This window comes from Micropterus salmoides, unplaced genomic scaffold (assembly GCF_014851395.1).
Source record: "Micropterus salmoides isolate LMB-PRFRI ecotype aquatic unplaced genomic scaffold, ASM1485139v1 Ms_hic_scaffold_14, whole genome shotgun sequence".
Lineage (NCBI taxonomy): Eukaryota > Metazoa > Chordata > Actinopteri > Centrarchiformes > Centrarchidae > Micropterus > Micropterus salmoides.
In genome coordinates, this window is record NW_024040485.1 from 26814976 (window position 1) to 26840484 (window position 25509).

Sequence of the window (25509 nt, forward strand, 5' to 3'; positions counted from 1 at the left end):
CACTTCTCTGTTGTGGGATACCACACACACGTTAACATTTGAAATGGTCAACAACCGGAGAGCAAGTTGCCAGGTCTGACTGAGGACTCTGGTCTGCAAAGGAAACATCAGGAATCAAGTGTACGTTCTGTAAAGTCTCTGCAAAAATCTCCTTTTTTATTGTTTCAAAAGTTATAAAACTCATTGAGCATTTACATTTGGTTTTGTAGAATTATTCCACTAAGATGATAGTCCTACCATGTTTTTAAGTGTAATGCTAGATCCACAAACAATGTATTTTTATGTACTGAAAAAAACGATTTTGACAACCTTTTAGATACTTTAATCTAGCTTATTTCAATTGATTTTAATGTATTATTGAATCCTAATTTTTTTTGTAATTTACTATTATTTAAAATAAGCTAATTTCAGTAATTAAAAATAATTTTAAAAAAATGGACAAATAAATTTCACATACCCCTCCAATCTTAAAGCTATAGGTTAGTTCCCAAAATGCTGTATAATGAAGGCGTTTTCTGTAAGTAAGCTATTCATAATCATGGGTGTATTTTTTACTTAAATAGGGTTCTGTTTACACTTCCAAACATTTTTAGACAGAAAAATAAGCAGTTTGTCACGCTACCAATTGTGTTATTTGATAGATTAAAGAGGTGGTATTATGCTCATTTTCAGGTTCAAAATCTTAATTAGGGGTTGTACCAGAACAGGTTTACATGGTTTAATTTTCAAAAAACACCATATTTTTCTCATACTGCACATTGCTGCAGCTCCTCTTTTCACCCTATGTGTTGTAGCTCTTGAGCTACAGAGTGATGCATCTTACTTGTATCCAACGAAGGTTAAAATCAAGGGCAACTGGACTTGGTTGAAGATACTGGAAGACGTTTCGTCCCTCATCCAAAGGACTTCTTCAGTTCTGACTGACTGGCAGGGAAACTCAGCTATAGCGACTGTAACGACTGTCGTCACAGCAACAAGGAACACTAACGAACCAGCGGTATCGATGACCCGGGCCAACGACCCCACTGAGGTTAAATAGCTGAGTTTCCCTGCCAGTCAGTCAGAACTGAAGAAGTCCTTTGGATGAGGGACGAAACGTCTTCCAGTGTCTTCAACCAAGTCCAGTTGCCCTTGATTTTAACCTTCGTTGGATAACTATGACCTGGATGACTGAGAATCTTCATAGACATCTTACTTGTACAAAATCTGTGTTGGGAGTTGCACATGCGCAGTTCCCAGGTAAGGACTACTAGCCAATCAAAAGCAGAGAAGGGCGGGTCGTAAGAAACAAGGTAGTGTGATTCAAATCAAAGCCGCTTCAGATTGAGACCATAACCTAGCAGATGGTGTAAGTTACTCACAAGTCCACAACCACACAACATCATTGTTCCACATCTTACCATAAACCACTACAAAAATCACCATATTTCAACTCAATTTTACATAAAAAATGGCCGAACAATTTGAACGTTTGCTCAGTAGCTTTTACATCGGGTGTAACATTAGCATTATAGCTATAACTTTAGCTGTGTTAGCCAACGTTTACAACAACTCCGCACATGAACAGTCTGTGAAGTTAAAAAGTCTGTTCACTGAAGGTGGAAAAACACTAAGACTGATACAATCTGATTGCTTCAGTTTGAATTCCACTACTAGTATACAAAAAACAGAACATGAAAAATAATACAGTGGTATATTACTTATTAATGTAAAGTTTTTGTTGATATTGTGCAGTTTGTGTGTTGACTCAGTATCTCAGAATGTATAGGTAGTGGACTGAAAAGGGTTCTCTGTTTCTGATTTCCGAAACAACAGTTACAAAATCGCCATACAAAATGATCTGACACAGTGTAAATAACAATTATAACTGAATTATAACATATTATATAAATGTATATATATTATTATTGTAAGTTATTGTAAATGGGTTTATATTCCATGCATTGTACAAAACATTGTAGTTAATTTAAAGAACCAAATCTCTATTTTCTACTTTCAGTTCAATTCAAATTAGCTTTATTGGCATGAATGTATAACAGTAATATTGCCAAAGCATCATACAAACTACATAAGAGCAATCAACCCCATACATTTCATTAAACAAGTAATGAAAGCGTAAAGTAATTAAAGCGTATGTCTACTTAATTCTTCACACTTAATTCACAAAATTTCCAAAAAACCTTATTCTTCCCCTCTCTTTATATAAATCTCCCGGGACCCAAACTTATAAACTTCTGATAAAGAACACAACAATTCATGAATTTAAAACTTATATAGAATGTTTTTTATTTCAGTACATCACAGGAACAATCAAATTTGAGTGTCTGTAATGTATATTTCTCCCCACCACATATTGAACTTGCACCGAAAAATTAGGACAGCAGTAAGGCAATATACTTTGACTATGTCAGCTGGAGTTGTGAGGGCGGCCAAGTACATAAAGTACATCACAGCAATAATCAAATTTGCTGAATGCAATGTGATCCTGTCGGAACAGTATCCAGGAACCTCCCAGTTTGTCACAAGCACCTATTTGATTGGATCCGGCACGCCTTTTGTCACTATCAAAATATGCAAGCCCCACATAGGGTAGCCCGGGTACAGTCGGTACACTTTTTGCTTTTTCCATTACCACACCAGAACTCTGGACTGAGAAGAAGTGATTTTTCATATGACATTTTCTGTACTTGTTTACTGAAATATCAATAATCAGTAACATCCATAAGTAGTTAATATGTGCCACAATTAGCTCATAAACACAAGAAGCATTTTTGTTCCAACTGTACTCATGTATAGGGCACAGTTAGAACAGTACCTGAGTACAGCTGAGACACCCACGATCAAAAAAGACGCTAATATGCATGAGTAAACCAAATATCACAGATCAGATCAGGCTTGTTGCGCACTTACGTTATTTAAGATATTTCAACTTTATTTATTTATTTATTTGTTTTTTTATTTATTTAAAAGGGACAGTGCATATTAATGGACATCTTAGTTTTTCAGCATTATACATATACTATACTATTATACATCTGTGGTCTGCCGGCAGGTCGTCAAAGTACAAGGTAACACAGCTAAACATTAAATTAGATATATGATACAACACAATTTAAGAGACAGCACAATTTTCAACATCATATTATAAAAGACACCACAGTTTTGTAGACAGGGTAATGGAATTTAAAGTGCTGTTTATGCAGTAAAGTGCCCATCTATTAAATTAAGTACAATTTAATTATGTTAAAGTATTATTTAGTGCAGTGAAGTGCTGCATCTAGGACGGTAAACAGTGTGGGAGCAGGGAGAGCTCTAAAACATGCAGGACTAGTGTGCCTCCAGGAGAGGGTTGGGAAACACTGTACTAGACGACGAAGATAGACGTTTTGGCATACTGTAGGCAGATCATTGATATATAAAGAGAACAGAATTGGTCCAAGTGTGGAGCCTTGGGGGACTCCTACTGGACATTCGAGGTGAGGAGATTTAATATTGTCGACAACAGCTGCACTGTATGCTGGCAAGTGCTTTAAAGTGTTTTGTTGTTGGTAGATGTCACTTAGCTCAGTTTGTGTGATTCATTTCATTGCACTCTTGACTGCATTGTCATCTTTGGTGATTTTGAGGTGATCAAAACTGTGAAACGTCTGCCTAATTTATTTCTCCAACATATCCCAAAACTAGGAGCAATCGAGGCTTTGACACAGAGCTATTGATGGTGACAGCCATGAAAACTGACGAATATTTAATATTAAACAAGCTTTACCCCGATGTGTAAGAATATTTGAGTACGTGGCCCATTTTTAGCCGAAAATTGTGGCCCATGGTCTAGCTGGTTTAGCAAGCTAAAAAAGTAGAGTAGTGTGGGGTAAGTACCCCCCTAAGTTCAGTGTCTATTTAAAAGGCCACTCGAAAATGTGCAGTTCCATCACACAGCACAATGCCACAGATGTCGCAAGTTTTGAGGGAGCGTGCAATTGGCATGCTGACTGTAGGAATGTCCACCAGAGCTGTTGCCCGTGAATTGAATGTTAATTTCTATCCAACCGGCCTCACAACCGCAGACCACATGTAACCACACCACCCGGACAGCTGCGGCAACAATCGGTTTGTAAAACCAAAGAATTTCTGCACAAACTGTCAAGAACCATCTCAGAAAGCTCATCTGCATGCTCGTCATCCTTATCAGGGTCTTGACCTGACTGCAACTTCGCACAGCTGTTGAAGAGGAGTGGACCAACATTCCACAGGCCACAATGAACAACCTGACCAACTCTATGCGAAGGAAATGTGTTGCACTGCATGAGGCCAATGGTGGTTACACCAGATACTGACTGGTTTCTGGATCCCCCAGACCCCTCCAGTACAGTAAAACTGCACATTTTCAAGTGGCCTTTTATTGTGGCCAGCCTAAGGCACATCGGTACAATACCAAAGTCCTTTTAGACAAGTCCTGCCACTCGGCAGCCGTCTTGGCAACACGTTGGCAGCTATTTTGGACTAACAAGACCGGGCTCCTATCTAAATGAATGGGGATAGAGAACTGCACTTATACAGGTCACCGAGACTTAAAAACTACATGAATGGAATCAGCATTAAAATCTGATAATGCTCGCTGAAAAAGTTTGACAACTTTACCCCAAAATAAGGTTTAAAAAGCGTTTTTCCCGACCAGTTATACTTCTACTACGCATGCGTCAGTGGAACCTCATGATTGGCTGAAATATGATTCCCGCTTTGGCTGTTAATAGCAGATGATTGGCTTTCTAGCAGGAGGGACGGGATGACCGCCATCTTTACCGTTACGGGCTTTCCCCATAGATTTGTATTGAGGATGTCATTGAGTGGCATGTCTCCTCTAAAATGTCTCTGACAATACCCATGCTGTCTGATCAGCATCTTGATATGCCACACCTGTGAGGTGGATGGATTATCTCGGCAAAGGAGAAGTGCTCACTAACAAAGGTTTTGACAGATTTGTGAACAATATTTGAGAGAAATAGGCCTTTTGTGTACATAGAGAAAGTCTTCGATCTTTGAGTTCAGCTCATGTAAAATGGGGGCCTAAACAAAAGTGTTGCATTTATAATTTTGTTCAGTGTGCATCAGTGAAAGACAACTGCTTTGTAAAGAGTTAAATTGAGTCACACTCTGGCCTGAGAGCCTACATAAACATATTAAATTAAAATCATCAGAGCACTGACAATGGAGGGCTGCATTTCACCTGACAGCCAGAAATGTATTAAAAGAAGAAGAGGAAGTGCAGCAGCAAATAAACAATCATTAATGTATATTTATAGGGCTCTAACGAGGTCAACAATAGATTAAGGATGCTATGTATATGGAGCAACAGCTAAAACATTTATTGAAGTTGAGTTAGTAACAAAGCATTGAGGATTTGTGCAGGTGCAATGAGATCAATACCAATTAAAGCAATCCAGGTTAAGTTAAGAGAAGTGCCCTCAGACCTGAGAAGATAAACTCATGCTTACATGCTGGAGTCGCTTACGTGGATGGTTATGAAAACCACGCAAAGAGCATTATTCAGGAATGTTGGGAGTGTACATCTTTTAAAGATAATGGCTTTGGCTGGGTAACAAAGACTAAATCAGAAGAATATAGATTAAATAATACCTGGTTTAACTCCCCTACACCTATTAGGTTATTTCAAAAAAATTAGATAGACTTAAATACATTGGATCTAAAGAGCGAATGGGAAGAGAGTGGGAAAGGACATCTGGCAAGTGAGTACATAAGGAGCAAATATTACAGTTACTTAGATATGTATACAGACGGATCTAAAGATGAAGAGGACGAGGTAGGAATAGGATATTATATACCAACAATGAATGTAAGCATTGGGAAAAGATTACCTGATCAGGCGTCACGGCAGAAATGATGGCGATTGTTGTAGGACTGCAGTGGGTAGAGGAAGTAAAGCCAGACAGAGTGGTGTGTTGTGTTGAATCCATAGCATTCAAAATATGAAATCTAGTAGAGAAGATTTAATGCTAGAAATGTGTATTTAGACTACAGAGACTACGGATAGATCTGAGATTCTGCTTGGTCTGCCCACATAGGTATAAAAGGGAATGAGGGAGCAGACAAAATAGCTAAAATATCAACCAGGACAAACAATGTCATAAATATACCCTTTGGAAAAGTAGAAGCTAAGGCGATAATCAAAAAAGAAATGATGAAGAAATGGCAGGAAAAAAGTGGAAGGAAATATTACAGTTTGCAAATATCTATTAATGCTCAGGGTGTGACTAAAAGGAACAGAAGAGAGGAGAGCGTTTTAGGGTTTTAACCAGGCGAAGGTTTGATCATAGAGGGTCAATCAGATGAATGTTTAGTAATGTAGGTCCAAGGAAAGTGTAGAACATGTACTATTCGGCTGTAGGAAATATAGGGATGAGAGGACGAGGCTAAATCAGAAGAAGTCAGGCAGGAAGGAAGTGGAACCTTTAAGTTTCATTAGGCACAACAACAGGAGATGGGGTAAAGGATGCACAGAAAGCTGTTGTACAATATCTGAAAAATATAGGGCTATATAATAGGATTTAAGTTTTTTTTTTAGGTTGTTTATTTGTTTTGTTTTTATCTATTTATTTATTTTGATATAAAGTAGTCCCAACGAACATAGTTCATGCTATATACTCCGGTACAGTAGGTGGCGGTATGCACCTTTAAATGTCATGGTTGCAATCTGCCATAAAGCAATAAAGAGGAAGAGGAAGCGCAGCGACGCACGTTAGTTCATAATAGCAACAGAGAAGCTCTCAAGTCCTCTTGTTAAATCTGCAGACCAGTCATCTGAGGAAAATGTCCAGACTGCAGAGTTTGCGGGTTTTCATCTACCAGCGGCTAACTGCGGCAGTGGAGGAGATCATTGTGCACTTGGAGAAAACAATAACCGAGTCTGAGGAGGAGATGGAGAGCCGCCATCGCAAGCTGCTGGATACAGTGTCAAATCCTGAGGAGAAGCTGCTCACAGCAGGTTTGCAAAATAACACGTTTTTTATTCACACACAGCTTCCTGGAGCCAGATGCATACGCCATTTCCCACACAGAAACAGGGAGCCTATCAAAACGAGGAAACGTGTGCATCCCACACATTCCTCGGTCTACCCTTCAGGAGAGAGCCAGACTCAGGTGTCGCTAATCAGGTCCGCATTAAGTCAACTTTGAAGGAAGAACAATTCTGCAGATTCTCCCCTTGAAAACCTAATTATTATAATGATGATGATAATGAAAGCTGCAAGCATCAAGTTCCAAGCGCATTGTGCATTTGCTGGACAGCCAGTGCTCCAGATCTGCACCAATAGCAAAGCGAGCGGGGTTTTAAATTACCTTAGGCCAGGGGTTTTTAAGTCTGAGACTATGGGGCCTCCCCTCAGACGAAGCGTGGAAAAGGCACCACCCTCACCTGCTCAATTCCTGGATGCCAGTGGGATCGTGATGATGTTGGATGATCCCATAGACACTCAACAACTGAGACAGGATAGCCTAATATTGCTGTTTGACATAACTTCAGACACCAAATGCATTACAAAAAGGTCTGTCCTGAGACATTTATTAGTTTCTGACTCTGATAAAGTGGGACAAACGGTTCCTATCTCTTCAACCAAATAACACACACACACACACACACACACACACACACACACACACAGGCTATTTTATGTGATCTCCTTTTTTGATAACTAATGTAATATTTTTTCACTTCCACTCACTGAGCCTTCCCTGAGGCCTGCCTCACATGGAAACCTCTGCCTAGGTTTTTCTGCCATTTATTTCTTACCTGCCCCCCCCCCCCCCCAACTTATTCTTCAAACTTTGTTTAAAGCAATCAGAAACAGCTTCTAGTGTACAAGTGCTGAAAGATCTGTTCCAAGCAGGAGCTGAACCACTAACCAAGTGGAAAAGGACAAAGCAGAGAGCAAGAGGCCAAGTGGCAGATTTAACACTGCAAAGCTGCATGCACTCTGCATGTCCACTGGGGAGCAGTATGACGCCATGGTGACACCATAATAGGTGCGTTTGACTTAATGCGCAATTTCTAACCAGCATGCCTTGTTTTAAGTCCAGCATGCATCATGTTAAGTCAGCGCTGCGCAGTGCCGCATTAAATCAAACCATACAGTCTATGAATCAAACGCACCTAGTGGGTCATCTTGACTGTAATTAGTCTGATCATGTCATCCCTAAATTGCAACAATTAAATAAACAGTTTCAAATTGAAGCCAGGCTGACAGGAATTATCCAATCAGTTTTGTGCATAGTTTTGTGTCATACCAAACAGACACACACACACACACAAATATAAATAGAACAAGAGGGCAGCATGTTAAATATTATACATAAAATATTAAACAATATATACTTATAAGACAAAAAAACATTTAATATGTTAAAAAATAAAATTATATTTTATATGCCATTAAAAATGTAGATGTTTCCAATAAAAACAAAGAACAAATATATTTACACCACCCAGCATCTGATGTTGTGACTTTATTTTGTTTAACCTTTTGTTATCACGAGCTAACGCCGTGTAGACCAGTTTCATTCATTGTGTTTTTGAGTTGAAACATAATTTGCTTTTCACCAAAACTGATTTGTATACAGTCTATGGTAAACCAGGAATAATTCTTTATTACTAAATATTTAACAACAGTCCAGTGCAGAAGTTTGGTGTGACCTCGTGCAAATGCCAGTGGCTGAAACTAAAGTAACAATGTCACATCCGAAATAGATTATTTTTTTCATTGTGGTTATATAACTGTAATTTATGGTGCCGTTAAATTTCTGCTAGAAAGTCCTGTTAATACAGGGGCTTCCTCCCTTTGTGTGTGCCAAGCGGGAGAGCAAACCTCAGTGGAAATGTTGTTTTTGAAACATCAATGCCAACAAATGTGGTTTGAAGCAGAATATTAGATAAAAATATGTTGTGAATTTTAGAAATAATTACATCTATCTTTTTTCAATGAATTTTGATTTTGCAATCCTACTAGCAGGGTATATTTCTTTTTGTAGTAGGTTATTTCTTGTTTCACCCTTTTAATTCTGCTACATTCTCCACCTTATTTTAGTGTTTACTTTCTAATTGAATCGGCTCTGTTTCCTTTCAGTTTTCTTTTTCCCACACTCTCACACCTCTGCTGCAAACACACCTTCATGCCCCGCCTCTTCCTGTCTCTCTCTCTCTCTGTAAGTGTCTGCTCCGCTGACCTTCTCCATCAGCAGTACGTTTTATAAAGTTGCCGAAAAGACACAAAACCCGTGCGCCACATGTGGAGGAGGCTTGTTAATGATGTAGCCTATCGAAACCAACGGGTTTTGTGTTTACTGTCGCTTTACCTGGTTCATGCTTGTAAAATATCCACTGTGTCCGCGTCTTGGAATGTAGCCTAATACCTGTTACCTGGGCGGCCCACCCGAGTAAAGTCTACATGTGGGAAACGTTAAAGTTCGGGCAGGATTTGCGTGGATTTGAAGAATTATTATACCCCTAGTGCCAGGTGCTCATCACCGTTACATAAAGGCATGCCACTTGGATTAACTAAAACTTTGTGTGTGTCTGTATTTCAGTGGTTTCTGCAGAAGTCCAGCAGCAGCTGGTGATTAAAGAAGAGGTTCCTTCTGAGCAGCAGGAGTGGAGCAATAGCCTGGAACAGGAGGACCCAGAGCACCTACACATTAAAGAGGAAAAACAGGATTTCTGTAATAGTCAGGAGGTCAGGAGCCCGCTGCAAGGACTGCATGAGGAGGACATCCCCAAGTTCCCATTCACTCATGTCCCTGTGAAGAGTGAGGATGATGAAGAGAAACCAATCTCCTCACAGCTTCATCAAAGACAAACTGAGGAGAACAGCGAGGCAGAGCTTCCAGCCAGCTGCTCAACCGAACCGATGAAAACAGAAGCAGATGGAGAGGACTGTGGAGGATCAGAACCAGACAAAAACTTAGTATCTGGTTTTAAATGTCTATCTGGATCTGATGACAATACGTCAAACTCTTCTGAAGCTATGACTGAAGACAGTGGTTGCGATTGGAAGGAGATCAGGAAACCTCAGACAGATTTAAGTACTATGAAAAATAGAGTTCCTGTAAATGACATGGGACGTAATACTGGCAATAAATTGTTTAGTTGCTCAAAATGTGGCAGAAGGTTTGGCCAGAAGCACCATTTGCAGGCACACATGAGATGTCACACCGGAGAGAGACCCTTTGGTTGCTCTCTCTGTGGTAAACGATTTGCACAGAAAGGAAATCTGACGCAACACTTGACAGTTCACACGAGGGAGAAACCCTGTAGTTGTCCTGTTTGTGGTGAGAGATTTGCACAAAAAGGAAATCTGACGCAACACATGACTGTCCACACGAGGGAAAACTTTGTTGGTGAGAGATTGACAAAAGGATTCTGAGAAGACAGAATTAAATTTCAGATTCAGTAACACAGTCACACGTCAGAAACTCAAAGTGATGGCGGCAGCAGTAAAAGAAGCGGTCGCGTTGTTGGTTCAGGAAAAGTTGTCAGCAGCAGTGAACTTATCGCTTTTTTACCATCCAACTCAGGGCTTTTGTGTATGTAGGTGAACATATTTATTTACCTACCACGATGTGAGGTGTCATCGTACCTGTACGTGGGTGGGAATGGTATGTAACACAATAGTTGTACATGTCATTTTCAACAAACGCGCACAGCAACAGGCATTCTGCAAATACATTTATGTGGAGATATCCTGGTTTCAGTATAATTTTACACACAACAAAAGATGTAAAAACTCTCAGAATGTTAATATTTTTCTACACTTTGGAGAAATGTGGTGAAATTCCTCACTGTAAATGTGCCTGGAGTCACACGCCGGCGCCTTTTTCCTCGCACGTGTGCAAGAGGTGGGTGTGTGCATAATTCATCTGGATCATGGGAGGTGGGGATTTGTCAAAATTGTGACAACTTGGTAGACTTTCATGTGACATGTGGGGTTGCGTGTTCACCTTTGGGGCCCTGTTTCAGAAATAGGTTGTGTGAAAACTCTTGAGTTCCTTAACCCTGAGATGGAGGAAACTCTGCGTTTTCCGTTCCAGGAAGAGCGGTCATTTAAACGCACTCGGAGCCTGCAGCTGTCATGGATATACATATATGGAACGCAAAGCTTCCATATGTGTAGACATTAAGGCTGTAACTGATCATTTGTCATGTTTTGATTAGTCACACTGATTGGAACATTTCTTTCATAGGTATGATGTTGCAGACAATGATGAGGATGATTGTGGTGCAGGTGAAACACCTTTAAGATCACCACTAGCTTACATTCATATTTCTATATCCACAGGATTAAAGTTGATTGAACTAACTCAGGTAAACAACTCAGTTAGTCAGTTTGTTAAACCTGCTTTCTAAAACAGGCGCCATATCTGCTAAAGGTGATGTTCATATTCAAATTTATGTTTTGTCCCCATTTCCATTGAGACAGGTGAACTCATGCTGGTCATGTGCTGTGGATCTGTTTCTGTGAGGTTAATTGTGTTTACACGCAAAGACGTGACGTACAGTGACACGTCCTCCGTAGATATTTGAAGGACTTTGGTGGGTATATTTGATTTGTCTATTTACAAGGCTGACTAGTCGTTGACCTTTCAATAAAAACGGACAGCTGGACTTGTTAAGTGAACGAGCTGCTGACCGTGATGGAAATGATTCTCAAAATCAGCAAGAAGTAGAGAATAATTCAGTATTACAGTTACAGTCTTCAGGTGAACCACTAAATATTTTACAAACTAAGAAAACATGTCAGTGTTTTATGTGGGTAATGCTGCAGTTTTGCATTTATCCAAAGGTTTAAAGATGCTTTTATGAGACTAACCGGTTGTAAAATTGTCTTGATCGATACATGTAAATAAAATCTGGTAAATTACGTTTAAAATAATGTTTTAGTGTAATTTTTTCCAGTGTTGTTTTTCTAAATGAAATTTGTTTCCATTTGTCACTTTGCATTTGTGCTGTGGGGCTTCATGTCGTTAGACTACTGGAACTGGAAGAACAATTCATGAGGAATTTGGGATCGACTACAAAGTCAAGTAAGTGTCAGTGTCAACTCTTTTAGGAAAACATGTTTTTTACTGAGTGACAGAGCATTTTAAAGGCAAAATGTGTTAGATATGGACAGAATCTTGGTTTAAAACATAACAAAATGAACTAACATGATAAACATAATGTGAAGTCGTAACCGCTCAGTTGTAGTAGCTCAGTCTATAAGGAGGGTCGCCGGTTCGAGTCCAGCTCGGACCACAGATATCGAGTGTGGACTGGTAGCTGGAGAGGCGCCAGTTCACCACCTGGGCGCTGCCAAAGGTAACTTTGAGCAAGCCCATGAACGCCCAACTGCTCTGGGCTTGCTATGACATCTCTGTCTTGTTGCACGTGTGTGCATCTCAGACTTTGTGTGTATGCTAATAACACACACACACACACACACACACACACAGTATTGGCACCTTAGCCTCTACTGTGTATGAATGCATGAGTTGGGTAAATATGATGTAGTGTAAAGCGCTTTGAGTGAGCGGAAAGACTAGAAAGGCGCTATACAATTACAGACCATTCACCATATATAATTTAGTGTGTTGTAATGACCTTTTTAATGTATTTTAATCAATGTAAAGTATTTAGTATCATGAAAAGCACTGTATAAATAAAATGTGGGTTTATTATTATCTGTTTATGTGGGTTCCTGCACATATAGGTCTGAAAGAAAAATTAGGAGATGGACAGGTTAGCAAAACAGGCTCTACAGAGAGGTGCTGTAGATTTACAAGTCCCATTAGGCAAATCAGAGATCAATGAAATAATCTGAGAGCAGAGGAATGCTAAAAGAAGGGGAAAGTTTCTGTACAATTTAAATGATAATCATTTTATTTCCTAACAGGTTGGTGAAAGTAAGAAGTCACTTTCAGCAGAAGAAGACTTGGTCATTCCAATAATTAAATTGCATGCTAAAGATAATAGGAAAACATCCAGCTGGTTTATGAGAGTTTTGCCAGGTTAAGGAGTCTGTTGCCTCTAATCATGAGTTGTAATAAGTTTGCATGAACAAGAAAGATCTCAGGAAGGCTGGAATTCATAATCTTTTATATAAAAACATAAACGAGCCCGTCGAGCGGATGAGGCAGTAGAATGCTGTTTGTGAGACAAACGGGATTAATGGGTAGGATTTAATCTCTGGTCCACACAATGATAGCAAAAAGAAAGCATTACAGCAGAAAGTGGAGGAGGAAACCGGGAAGAACAGGAGAGTACAGTGTTTGTTTAGCAGAATTAGACTGGGTCACACAAAGTTAAATGCATCTATTGGAAAACATCTCACTGGAACACGTGAGGCCTGCAATTAAATGGAAAAGATGTTCTACTTGTAAGCTCTTAATACTTAGATTGGATTCTTTATTGTCCTTTTAGCCTCGCATTTAAACAGCATGAACATACCTAACAACATAGATCAGCACATTTTATGCACAAATTGGCACCAATCAAATTTTCTTGTTACTTAGCAGATACTTTTGTTGAGCAGTACTATGGCAGAGGGAATAAAACTCCTGCTATAGAATATTTAAATGAAAGACAGGTGTTAAGGTGGAAGAGCAGGAACGTGAAGGAATTAAACAAGTGGACATTAAAAACAATTTTTTGCAAATAACTATGAGATAAGATGGTGTTGAAACCAACACACCAAACTGGACTAAGCGCAAGAATTAAACAGTAGGTGGCGATGATGCTGCGTGTGGTTGCAAGTCGGCATTAAGAAGAAGAAGAGTCTGCAGCAGGACAACTCCTCCACCACGCTTCTCTCATGCTACTTTCCCTCTCAAAATGTCCACACTGCAAACACTGAAGTCTTTTATCAACCAGCGGCTGGCTGTGGCTGTTGAGGAGATATTCGGGCTGCTGGAAACAACTATATCAAACTATGAAGAAGACATTAATCGCCAGCGCAAGCTGCTGGAAGACGAGAGGTCGGAGTTCAGAATCAACAAAGCAGGTTTGCCTAAGTTTTTAAACATTGTTCAGACTCTGCTGGTGTCAGTAAAACCACATCCCAGCCCTTTATTATTTGACAAGGTACTCCTTTTAAACTATAGTACTGAACAGCCGGAAAACAGGTTCTGCAGTGTTTGAGAAAAGGTAATTTAGCCTCCAGCTGCTGCATGGCGCCAAACTAAGTCAAGGCCGGAAGTTAAGCATTTATGGCCTTCAGAATAAAAGTGTAAAATGTGAGCAGTGTTATCGTCATAGTTAAAGAAGGGCTCCGATCTTTTTTTATACACAGTCTATGGCTCCGATGCATCATTTCCCGAAACCGAATCTGGTGTTATTTTTGAGACAAGGGCCGGAATTGTTAGTGTGGTGGTCAAATGAACTGGTGATATTCCCAGATGTGTCGTGGGCGTGGCACGAGGATCCCGCATGCTTACCAGGAAATGCGATCCCATTACTTTGCTGTGATGTTTAGAACTGAAGATGTCTTAACATTGAACATAACATTTGGTTTGATATTGCGAAGCAAGAAGGATGAACGCTGATGTAATATGATTGTATGTCTAGCTAAATTGTTTTTTGTTTTTTTTATGTACAAGTGCATAACTTAATATTTATTTTTAAACTGAATTTAAATTGTATATGAAATCCTTTCCAATTTCTAATAAACGCCTAAAGAACAAAAAAAATGATATCCTAAAACACTTTCCCAATGAAGTAAATAGCTGAACATAAACTGAATTCTCCCCTTGTATTATAATTTCTTACCACTTATTTATTTAAATTTAATGTATTTTACTTTAAGTAATTTTTATTCTTGTTACCAAAGACCTAAGGACTTATATGCAGCCATGTTTGTATATAAATTTTGTAATTTTCAAAAAAAAACCCCACAAAGTTTATGTTAAGTGAAATATTATTATATATATATATCTATAGTTACATGTAAATGAATTACATAATACATTTAACTGTAATCAGTTACAGTTACTGGGAAAAAGTATAATTAAATTAAAGTTACTTATAAAAATGTTAATGATATTGGGGGGGTTACATTTGAAATTTTTCTGTAAAATTCGGCAATATGCTGAATAATAATTTTGTTGTTTTGCATGTCACAGCTGTTTCATAAAGTTTCTGTTCTGATGCTTTTGATTTGGTTCGCATGTTTGATTTTGCAGCTTCTGAAAATGGTTAAGAGTTGAAAACATTCATTAAAACATTAAAAGTAATCAAAATTTAATTAAATGTAATAAGTTACATCACTTTGATAAAGTAATTAAAGTTATTAATTATAAATTTTAAATAGGGTAACTTGTAATCGGTAACCTATTACTAGTGTTGTAGTCAAGACCAAGACCAGTTCCCCACATTACATGACACACAGTAAAATGTGAAACGTGATCATAGGTACTTCTCAAATTGATCTGAAAAATTCACATTCCCATTAAAACACCCACATACAAATACTAAGAGCTGAAATCAATGTAAGCATCTTTATTCAACACTCCTTTTCCATGTTTACCATCGCGGGGAGGGGGGGGGCAGTCGTTAATGGGAACAACACATTTTTAATTAGGGTTATTGGTTGGATTTAAAGCAATAAGTTTTACATCCAATCACAGTTAGGATGTTAACAAATAAATCAGACAACGCAAAAGCAGTTTGATATTCCTAAACTTATGGTCTCGACCGGTCTAATATCCAGCAAAATCGATGTAAAACGTCATTCACTGCTTGTGCACTGCTGGTGTTTTCACAACAGATTAATTGAAGGAAGAAATTTTCCTTTACTTGCAGATATGCAACAAGCTATGAGATTTCGAGTCATCATCGGTAACGACATCAAGAAGATAACTTTCCAGAACGGCCTCCCCTCATCTGTGGAGGACTTGATTAAAGTGTTTCAACAAGCTTTTTCCATCACCACAAACATAGGTCTTCATCACAAGGATGCCGACTTTGATGACTTCTTCACACTAACGTCTACAAGTGATCTGAAGGACAAAGACACACTCAAAGTAGTGCACATGCCACCAAGCATAATAATGACCACGGTGCCTCAGGAACGCAATTTTGACACATCTGACCTGTCGTCGGTAGATGATCTGCTCTCTGTGGATTCACAAGACAATCTGATTCCCAGTCCCCCTGACACTGAGAGGCAGAGCCTGTGGCCTGCTGTCTTTCCCATACCAACCTTCTCCTACAACACTGAGATGGCTTTGAGGCAAGGCAATGAGAAGTTTCTAAAAGATGGAAGCCCACTGACATTACCAAGTGTCAAAACTGACATTTTAGAGCGCCTGGCAGAGGCCATGTTTTCCTACACGGCTTATCCTAATGAGCCACAGAGGGCCGCAGTTGCACAGGCACTCATAGAGAAGCATCCCTGCTTGAGGGAGCCTGGATCTTTTAACGGATGTTACGGGTGGCAGCAAAGCCTGAAGTACAAATGTGCAAACTACCGGAGCAAACTTAAAGCACACGGAAAACCCGAACTGCTGATAAATACACTGAAACACAAGCAGGAAGGTGACAGAAAACCTCACAAAAATGTCAAGAAACCAAGGAAAGCGGAGGTGAACTACCTGCCCTCAAACCCGGCCGGTGAGACAGATGACAGCCTGGAGAATGTGAGACTTGAGCTCATTGCAGCTAGCAAGACAAACGACAATGACCAAATGATAAATACCATGATGTCCAAAACATACAGCTGTAGAAGAAGGGAAGTGGTCGGCCAGTCCATGCAGGCGGCAGAACTCAAAGAGAGATGGCCCGCCCTCTTTGATCCGTTACAGGTAAATACACTGGTCCTCTTGTCAAACAAGGAAATGCAGATAATTTACAATCTGTGCATACAATTAGTTCTTACTGCAGAAGGATTGGATTAGTCTTCATAATTAATAATCATTGACAAAGTCCTGTCGTACAGATAAATGAGGAGTTTCGGAGGTGCAACACTATCCCGCTGGAGTCAACGTTTATGTCCCAGCTGGACAGGTACACGCCAAAGTTCCTGGAATTATTCAGCGCAAAGGGAGGAGCTGCTGGACAGCGCATGAAAACTGTGTTGATCGACCTGACAAAGGTAAGATCAAGGTGTTAAAAAAGTTAACAAGGACAAATAAGTAATTCAGCTAGAGAAATATGATGCATGTAGAATAGAAATGTAGAATTTTACAGTCTTTGGGGAAAATGAGCTGAAAGAGTGGAACAAAGCTCTTGTTAAAAAGTGACACAAACAAGGAGGTTTAGATTGGGATGGAGTTTCCTGAGGAGAAGTTTTTATTAATGATCCCGGGATTAACTGTAGGACCCACAAGCCTCAGTGGTGAAGAAGAGGGACGTGACTCTGAGGTGCCTCATCGAGTACATGGGGGAGAGTGTGGAAGAGCTCATCTCTGACTACTATGTAAGTATTGTCTAATTTCTGTATTTTTAGTATTAACAGCTGCAGGCGTCCGACACACTACGCTTGTTATTTAGTGAGCTTCAAATGAGGCTTATCGTTCACACAGTTTCTCTACATTGTCCCTCAGTATTATGTTACAACTTTACTCCAGCATCACAAAGCCTAGACACATTAGCTGCACAATATGCTAAAGAAAAGTTAACAAAATAAACAGTAAAACAACATACAACACGCTAACACTTACAGCTTTCAAATCTGATGTTGGGTCAGGGACAGCCCATGGTGATCCGTCCTTGAAACGTTACGGCCCTAGTTATGCTTGTGCAATTTTTCAAAGCACTAATTTATTTATTTTACACGCACTGAGGTGTAAAGAAAGTATGAACATAGCAGTTGTTGCGGTTGCTTGCCATACTCTGCTGTTGGCTTGACAGTCCTGAGAGAACCCTAAAATGTTGAATAAATCTGGGAAATATTGTGAAAAGATAATTTGAACAAACTGAGTATAATATTTAAATGAACCAGCAATTTGCGAAATTGTTGAAGAAATTATTCAAACTCAACTCACTGTCATATTTTCATAAAATCAATTTATTTTACTGGATTGATTGATATTTGATCAATAAATAATTAAAATTTCATTTTAGACATTTTATTTCATGACCACAGAATTTATTTCATAATTATTTATTTATTCAGCATTGAACACTTTGGAGCTCCATCAATTAAGTGTTTTATGAAGATACATGAATGAGGAAGGATATAAGAAGTAAATGTTCTTCTTCTAGACATGCATATTAACCAAGTCCAGCCTTTGTCAAACTATGCAATTAAAATAAAATGGAATGGAATTAAATAAGGATAACAAAGTGTGGGGTTTGTGTAAGTCTTATAGTCCCCAATTGGAATTAAAAAAGTCAGCTGACCTTGTCAAAACAGACTTCAAGTGACCATTATGCATGTAACTCCTACGAGGTCAACAGTTTTTAAAGGCACTGTAGTTGCACAGCCGTTACATTAATCAATAATGCAATTTGACATTTTCCCTAAATGGTCCAGCCTAATGGATTCATAAAGTGCAGCCTGCAAGTAGTGGGATAGTGAAACCGTTTGATTCATTTTGGCTTATTACTACCCTCAATATATTAGATCTGAATTCAAATTGTGATCAAGCTTTCAAATGTTTTAGTCCAATAACATGAATTCTTTTGAAATTCCATTTATACTTTAATCAAATTGTGGAAACAACTATTTGCATGTGTTTCAGAGAACAGCGGAGGATAAAGTGCACCAGGACCTTAAAACGCAGAGCATGAGGATCTACGTCTGTAACAAGCCAGACGCTGTGGGAATCATCATTGATGGAACTCCGGTGCTGACGGGGCTGGACAACATGTCCAGAGCCTGCTGCCTTCTCCTCGGCCTGATCTACGCCCTAAATCTGGATTATCCTCACAAACTTGCCAAAACATTTGAAGTCTTTCAAAGACTGTTTGTAGGACTTGATACGCTGCAGCCAAAACCAACATCCAAGTACATCAGTCTGAAAAACAAACTCCTTACCTAAGCAATTGCTCCGAGACGTTTGACTCTACTCATACAAAAGCTGTTTTGTTAGTGTGTTACATTTAGGAGCAGTAATGTTTTCTGGTTAATGAAAGAAACAATAAGCATTAAGTGTCTTTGGGCTGTCACCTTTTCCAAAAATCAAGTTTGTTTTGCATTTGACTAATTGAGTAAGATTGCTGCTGTAGAACCCCAAATACTTCCACTGACTGCCTCGGTGTTGTGATTGTCAACTCGGGGTGGCATAGCTTGCTAGTGTCCTCCATTTTTGTAGTAAACAACATAACATTACTAGCTTAGCTTACTGATAGGTCAGCCGGTTCTTATTCCCAGGGCTGTTGTCACGCATTTTGGCATCTGGCACCAACGCACATAGCAGCCTTTAGCGTCATCGTTCAGTGCACTGGGGAAAGCCCTTATTTGTCGTTTGAGTGGATGAGTGGGTCGGAAACTGGACTTGCACCAGGGAGACCAGGTGATTCTTTTTAGTCATGTTGCATAACATTACTTAACTTACGTAAGTCACGTAACAGTTATTTTAACCCAAACTATGTTTTTCCTAATACTAGCCAAGTAGTTTTGGTGCCTAAACCTAATCAAATTGTGGCATTTTACAATATTAACCACTATTTAATTTAAAAGTGTAACTGGATGTTTCATATTTCTTCTTGCTAACTTGACTACAGAGCACCAAAAGCAGCAAAAATGACACTAAAGGGTACACAGGGCGTCAAACTACTTCAAATGGTATTGCGCTTAGACACTGTGAATCTTGAATGGCCATTACAGTTCGAATATTAACTGAGGCCACTTTATTTTAATTTATTTTAAATTAAAAGTGACAGCCCTAGTATTGAGGTGACTGTAAAGGCCGTAGCATTATATTGATTTTCAAACCGTTCAGTGAGCACAGGTGCATGGAAGCATCTGCATTTGAGGTTTCTCCTTTTATTTGGCCCCCCTCTGTGTGTATGTTTACACACACACACACAGTGTGTTGTATAAGCTGTATAAGTTTTCAAGCATGCTGTATTTTCATACATCTGCTGTAGGTTTAAGTATTTTATTTACATGTAGCTAAATTGTTATATGAATATTTCTGAGGAAAAGGAAAAAAAAGACTGCTTTTATACATTTTATAAACTGACAGTTTAGCATGTGATGAGAATGTTCGGAATTAGTACTGAACTTCAAACAGTCTAAGAAAAATTGTGAAAATGTCAATGTTGAGACAGAATATTTTATAATTTTTATTTTTTCAGTTTCATGAAAATTAAAGCTTTGATTTGGATATAAATTCAATGGATACATAATTTTAATTGCCTGGTGTTAGAAACCAATTTGAATAGAGCAAATTCTATTATACAGTTTCTTTGAATGTATGAATGAAAGCTGCATTTCTTAAATTGAAATCTCTGGGCTAAAAACAATCCAAAGGTTCCATAGAGCTGCAGAGTTGGTGATGATTAGTAATTAGTGCGGCTTTAAAGAGTCAGCAAATGACGTTCATCAGACTTGATTAAATTGAGTATTTGAGGGAGAGTAAAATGATAAAGAAACTACATTTTCAGAAAGAAGAAAAAAACATCTATAGAACCTACAGTAACGTCTGTAGTCGTTTTTGAATGGGAGTTAATTTCCACCTCAGAAAAGATCAATTGGATGTGATGTCACAAAATGGAAAGTGACCAAGCCAGGTCCAGTGTAAAATAATAAATATGAATCCCAATGCTAGTTCTGTCACTGAAGAGCTTGAGAAGTTGTATTCATATGACAAACTGGAGTCAATATTAAAACTAACAACTAAAGTTTGTTGCCCATATTTACATCTCACTACAAACTTTCTAAATTATGTTAATAAGGCTAACTGTTGATATTGTTTCCGTGTCCCCGGTCTGTACCGTTTCACAGCTTACAGACAGGTTGTCCACTGAGCCTATTGCATTCTGGTTAAACAGATTAGAAAACCTTGACCCGTGCGTGTTGTTTCTGCCAAGGAAGACTTTACAAAAGGTTTTGAATTAATTTGGATGCCCATATACAGTGAATAGAAAAAGTCTACACACCCCTGTTAAAATGCCAGGTTCTTATGATGTAAAATAATGAGACAAAGATAAATCATGTCAAAACTCTTCTTTGCAAAAGTGCTCCAAATCTGTCAGATTGCGAGGACGTCGCCTGTGCCCAGCCCTCTTCAGATCACCCCACAGATGTTCAGTTGGATTCAGGTCTGGGCTCTGGCTTGGCCATTCCAAAACATTAATCTTCTTCTGGTGAAGCCATGCCTTTGGATGTGTGCTTTGGGTCATTGTCGTGCTGAAAGGTGAACTACCTCTTCATCTTAAGCTTTCTAACCAACGCATGAAGGTTTTGTGCCAAAACTGTCTGGTATTTGGAACTGTTCATAATTCCCTCCACCCTGACTAAGGCCCCAGTTCCAGCTGAAGAAAAACAGTCCCAAAGCATGATGCTGCCACCACCATGCTTCACTGTGGCTATTCTGTTCCTTGGGTGATGTGCAGTGTTGTTTTTGCACCAGACATACCTTTTGGAATTAAAAGTTGTTACTTGGTTTCGACCATAACACATTTTCCCACATGCTTTTGGGGGACTTGATGTTTGTTTTTGCAAACTTCAGCTGTGCTTGGATGTTTTTCTGTGAAGAAAAGGCTTCTGTCTTGCCACCCTACCCCCATTCATATGAAGAATACAGGAGATAGTTGTCACATGTACCACACAGCCAGTACTTGCCAGAAATTCCTGCAGTTCCTTTAATGTTGCTGTAGGCCTCTTGGAAGCCTCCCTGACCAGTTTTCTTTTCATCTTTTCATCAATTTTGGAGGGACGTCCAGTTCTTGGTAAAGTCACAGTTGTGTCATATTTTCTCCACTTGATGATGACTGTCTTCACTGTGTTCCATGGTATATTTAATGCTTTGGAAATTCTTTTGTAGCCGTCTCCTGACTTATGTCTTTCAACAATAAGATCTCTCTGATGCTTTGAAAACTCTCTGCAGACCATGGCTTTTGCTCAGAGATGCAACTAAGAAAATATCATGAAAATCCTACTAGAACAGCTGAACTTTATTTGTGATTAATCAGAGTCACTTTAAATGATGGCAGGTGTGTAATGACTTCTAGTTAACCTGAGTTTGAATGTGATTGGTTAATTCTGAACACAACCACATCCACAGTTATAAGATATTTTTCATTTCATTTTTCCCCCTCGAAGATTTCAGTTTGTTTTTCTATTGAATTGTTCACATTATAGTTCACATTAAAGGTGGAAAAAGTTCTGACATGATTTATCTTTGTCTCATTATTTTACATCATAAGAACCTGGCATTTTAACAGGGGTGTGTAGACTTTTTCTGTCCACTGTAATTAATCATGAGATGGTGAAGGTGTTCATAGAGATATTCTGCAATTCATATAATTAATATGTCTCTTGTATTGGCTGCCAAATCTTAGACTGTGCAGTTGCTAAAGACAATACTCCCTGCACAAGCTAAAAGAAAGCTAATTTGTTCCCCTCAACATTAAACCAAAAGCAATGAATGTACAGTGTTGATCAACACATCTGGATGGATGATTGTCTGTCGTGTTTTACGCTGTCACTTTTGTTTGGAAAACTGGTCTTTTTTAATTTATCACTGAACTGTGTCCCTATTAACCAAGCATGAATGCCTCTGAATGGAATGAGAGTGCAGTGAGTACAGTACTAGTCCTTATAGAGTACACATTTTTATTCTTCTGACAAAGGCCTTGTGCATGTATGTAAACCAAGATCTAACCTCTACGTCTGAAAAGTGAAGCCAATGTGGAAGTGCCTTAAACCTGCATTCTTTCACTGGTTGCAAAAAGAAGTCTGATTGCATAGAAGCCTATGATAAAAAGACCCTACTTCTCACTTGATGTATTACCTCAGGAGACATTTTCCAAATGGGTTTACGGTCTCAATCTCTAGTTTCAAGTCTTCTTCAATACAGCATCATTTTCAATGTGTTAATTATGTTCCCATTCCAAGTAAAATAAACGGTAAAACAGGGTATGCTTTTGGGCGTGGCTACCTTTTGATTGACAAGTCACAACCACAGCGACGTGTCAGTCAGGATAGACGCATAAAAAAGTCTTCTTCAGTGTTCAGTTGTAGTAAAAGAGACACGAAAGAGCTGCAATTGCAATTTTTTCCCTTGCAAGTGCATTTTGTTTTAAGCTTGTTTTTCGCTAGCCAAAATTAGCATCCAAATTAGTATCTCAGTTTACGTGAATTATGACCAGTGCTAACCTAGCTAGTAAGATAATAATAATAATAATAATAATAATCCTTATTTGTAGAGCACTTTTCAAAAACAAGTTACAAAGTGCTTTAACAAGTGTAAAGAATAATACAAAAAAAAGATAAGAGCATGAAAATTTAATATAAAATTAGTAAAATACAATAAAATAAAAGGGATAAAATAAAGTCAAATAAGATCGGGAAAAGCTCTCCTATAAAAGTATGTTTTAAGAAGGGACTTAAAAGAGTTCACTGACTCAGCCGACCTGATTTCCTCGGGCAGGCTGTTCCAGAGCCTCGGGGCCCTGACAGCAAACGCTCTGTCCCCTTTAGTTTTCAGTCGAGTCTACCCTCTTGTCCGAATATGGTCACTTCTGATTCCAATAAAACAAGAGGGCGACAGCCAAAATCGAGGTTTCAAAATGGTAGTTTAAAGCCCATAGGCCTCAGTGAAGAGGTGTGTTTTAAGCTGGTTTTTAAAGGTAATTAGAGAGGAGGCAGAGTGGATGGCAAGAGGAAGCTTGTTCCAGAAGGTGCACCAACACAGAAGGCTCTGTCACCAAATGTCCAGAGCCTGGAATTAGAGCAGTTCCTTGTCAGAGGACCACAGGGACCGTGGCTGAGTGTAGGGATGGAGTTTATCTGTGAGGTACTGAGGTGCAAGTCCATGGAGAGATTTGTGGAAGGGGAGTTAGAGGTTTAGTGCTGATGTAGAGCTGGGTGTCATCAGCATAGCAGTGGAAGTGTAGTCCATGTTTCCGGATGATCATGCCAAGAGGTAGCATGTAGATATTAAATAGTAGTGGGCCAAGCACTGATCCTTGAGGCACGCCAGACTGTGAGACTGGGGCCAATTCAGAGCAGATGCCCTTAAGGGTGATATATTGTTGCCTGTGGATGAGATAGGATTGAAACCAAGAATACACAGTACCAGTGAGGCCAATGAGTTCGGAGAGGCGAGTGAGAAGAATAGAGTGTGTCGAAGGCTGCAGAGAGGTCGAGAAGAATTAAGATGCTGACATGGCCAGTCAGCTGCCATGAGAAGGTCATTTGTGATGTTAATGAGAGCAGTTTCTGTGCTATGATGTGTCCTGAAACCAGATTAAAATGGCTTGTAGAGGTTGTGATGTAGCATATGGTGGTTGAGTTGGGCAGCCACAGCTCTTTCCAATAACTTGCGTATGAAAGGTAGGTTGGAGTTTGGGTGGGAGTGGTTTGGATCATCTGGGCCCAGGCCAGGTTTTTAAAGTGTAGGGACCACCACAGTAGACAGTGAGGTGTTGATGATGTTGACCAGTGTATTGGGTGGGAGGAGCTGGAAAGCTGCAGTTGCTGGTGGATGGTTCCGACCTTTTTCTGTAAGTATTCCAGGAACCTAGAGCATAGGCCAGCAGCGTCAGATGGTTGAGGGTCAGGTGGGCAGAGTAGGCAGGTGATAGTGGAAAAAAGCTGTTTAGGTTGATGTTGTTGGTTGCCAATGACTTTAGAGTAATAGTTAGTGTTTGCCCTAGACAGAGAATTTTTGTAGCTTTTAACATTGTCATTATAGGCTTCCTGGTGGACAGTGAGGCCAGATTTTTTATAGTACCTCTCCAGCCTCCACCCTGTCCAGACTACTTGACATGGCCAGGTTGTAGTGATTAACCAAGTCATCAACTGTGCAGTTTGGGGGATAACTGGTAAGATGGCCTGCAAGAGTACTGGATAGTTTAGGTATACACACTTGTTTGATGTTTCGATATGTAATGGTCCTTTTCACATACTTCCTGTGTGTGCGCACAGAAACAGAGAACGTGACAGCAAGGTGATGGAAATCCAGAAATAGCCAGGTTAACAGTCTGTAGATGGGTGGGGGTTGTACCTGTGGAGCGTACCAGGCCCAGTGTATGACTTTAGCAGGTGTGGGGCCGTTAACATGTTGTGTGAAATTAAAGTAGTCCAGTAGTGACAAAAATTCTGCAGCGTAAACATCACTGGAATCAACATGGATGTTAAAGTCGCCAAGTAGGATGGTAGCTGGAGAGGTGGGGCAAATCAGAGCAAGAAGGTCAGAAAGCTCAGGCAGGAAACTTGCAGAAGCCTTAGGTGGGCGATAGACGAGGACCACTTGTAGCTGTAAAGACCCAGACAGAGCAAAGTGTATGCACTCAATGAAGAGGCGTGAACTGGAAATTCTTTTATCTGGATGTCCGCAGAATGTATGACAGCTAGT

The 25509-nt window shown here is 39.4% G+C and overlaps 2 protein-coding genes across 2 annotated transcripts; both read left to right on the forward strand.

The window, feature by feature from the left end:
* The first annotated feature begins 6716 nt into the window (after positions 1–6716).
* On the forward strand, positions 6717–11933 carry LOC119902543 (zinc finger and SCAN domain-containing protein 12-like). Its single transcript, XM_038718807.1, has 2 exons — positions 6717–7000; positions 9595–11933. Exons 1-2 carry the CDS (start codon positions 6826–6828, stop codon positions 10428–10430), a joined length of 1011 nt encoding a protein of 336 aa, XP_038574735.1. The 5' UTR covers positions 6717–6825; the 3' UTR covers positions 10431–11933.
* A 1677-nt stretch (positions 11934–13610) lies between these two features.
* On the forward strand, positions 13611–20316 carry LOC119902544. The gene is made up of 5 exons (XM_038718808.1): positions 13611–14042; positions 15839–16839; positions 16974–17129; positions 17355–17453; positions 18721–20316. The coding sequence occupies exons 1-5, from the start codon at positions 13874–13876 to the stop codon at positions 19018–19020; spliced, it is 1725 nt and encodes a 574-aa protein (XP_038574736.1). The 5' UTR covers positions 13611–13873; the 3' UTR covers positions 19021–20316.
* Positions 20317–25509: the final 5193 nt, after the last annotated feature.

What these genes read in the sequence shown, in the direction of transcription:
- LOC119902543 (XM_038718807.1), top strand. Translation starts at nt 6,826, where the DNA reads ATGTCCAGACTGCAGAGTTTGCGGGTTTTCATCTACCAGCGGCTAACT. An exon ending in GGAGAAGCTGCTCACAGCAG is followed by an intron (nt 7,001 to 9,594) that starts GTTTGCAAAATA and finishes TCTGTATTTCAG; the next exon opens with TGGTTTCTGCAGAAGTCCAG.
- LOC119902544 (XM_038718808.1), top strand. Translation starts at nt 13,874, where the DNA reads ATGTCCACACTGCAAACACTGAAGTCTTTTATCAACCAGCGGCTGGCT. An exon ending in TGTTGATCGACCTGACAAAG is followed by an intron (nt 17,130 to 17,354) that starts GTAAGATCAAGG and finishes GATTAACTGTAG; the next exon opens with GACCCACAAGCCTCAGTGGT. An exon ending in AGCTCATCTCTGACTACTAT is followed by an intron (nt 17,454 to 18,720) that starts GTAAGTATTGTC and finishes CATGTGTTTCAG; the next exon opens with AGAACAGCGGAGGATAAAGT.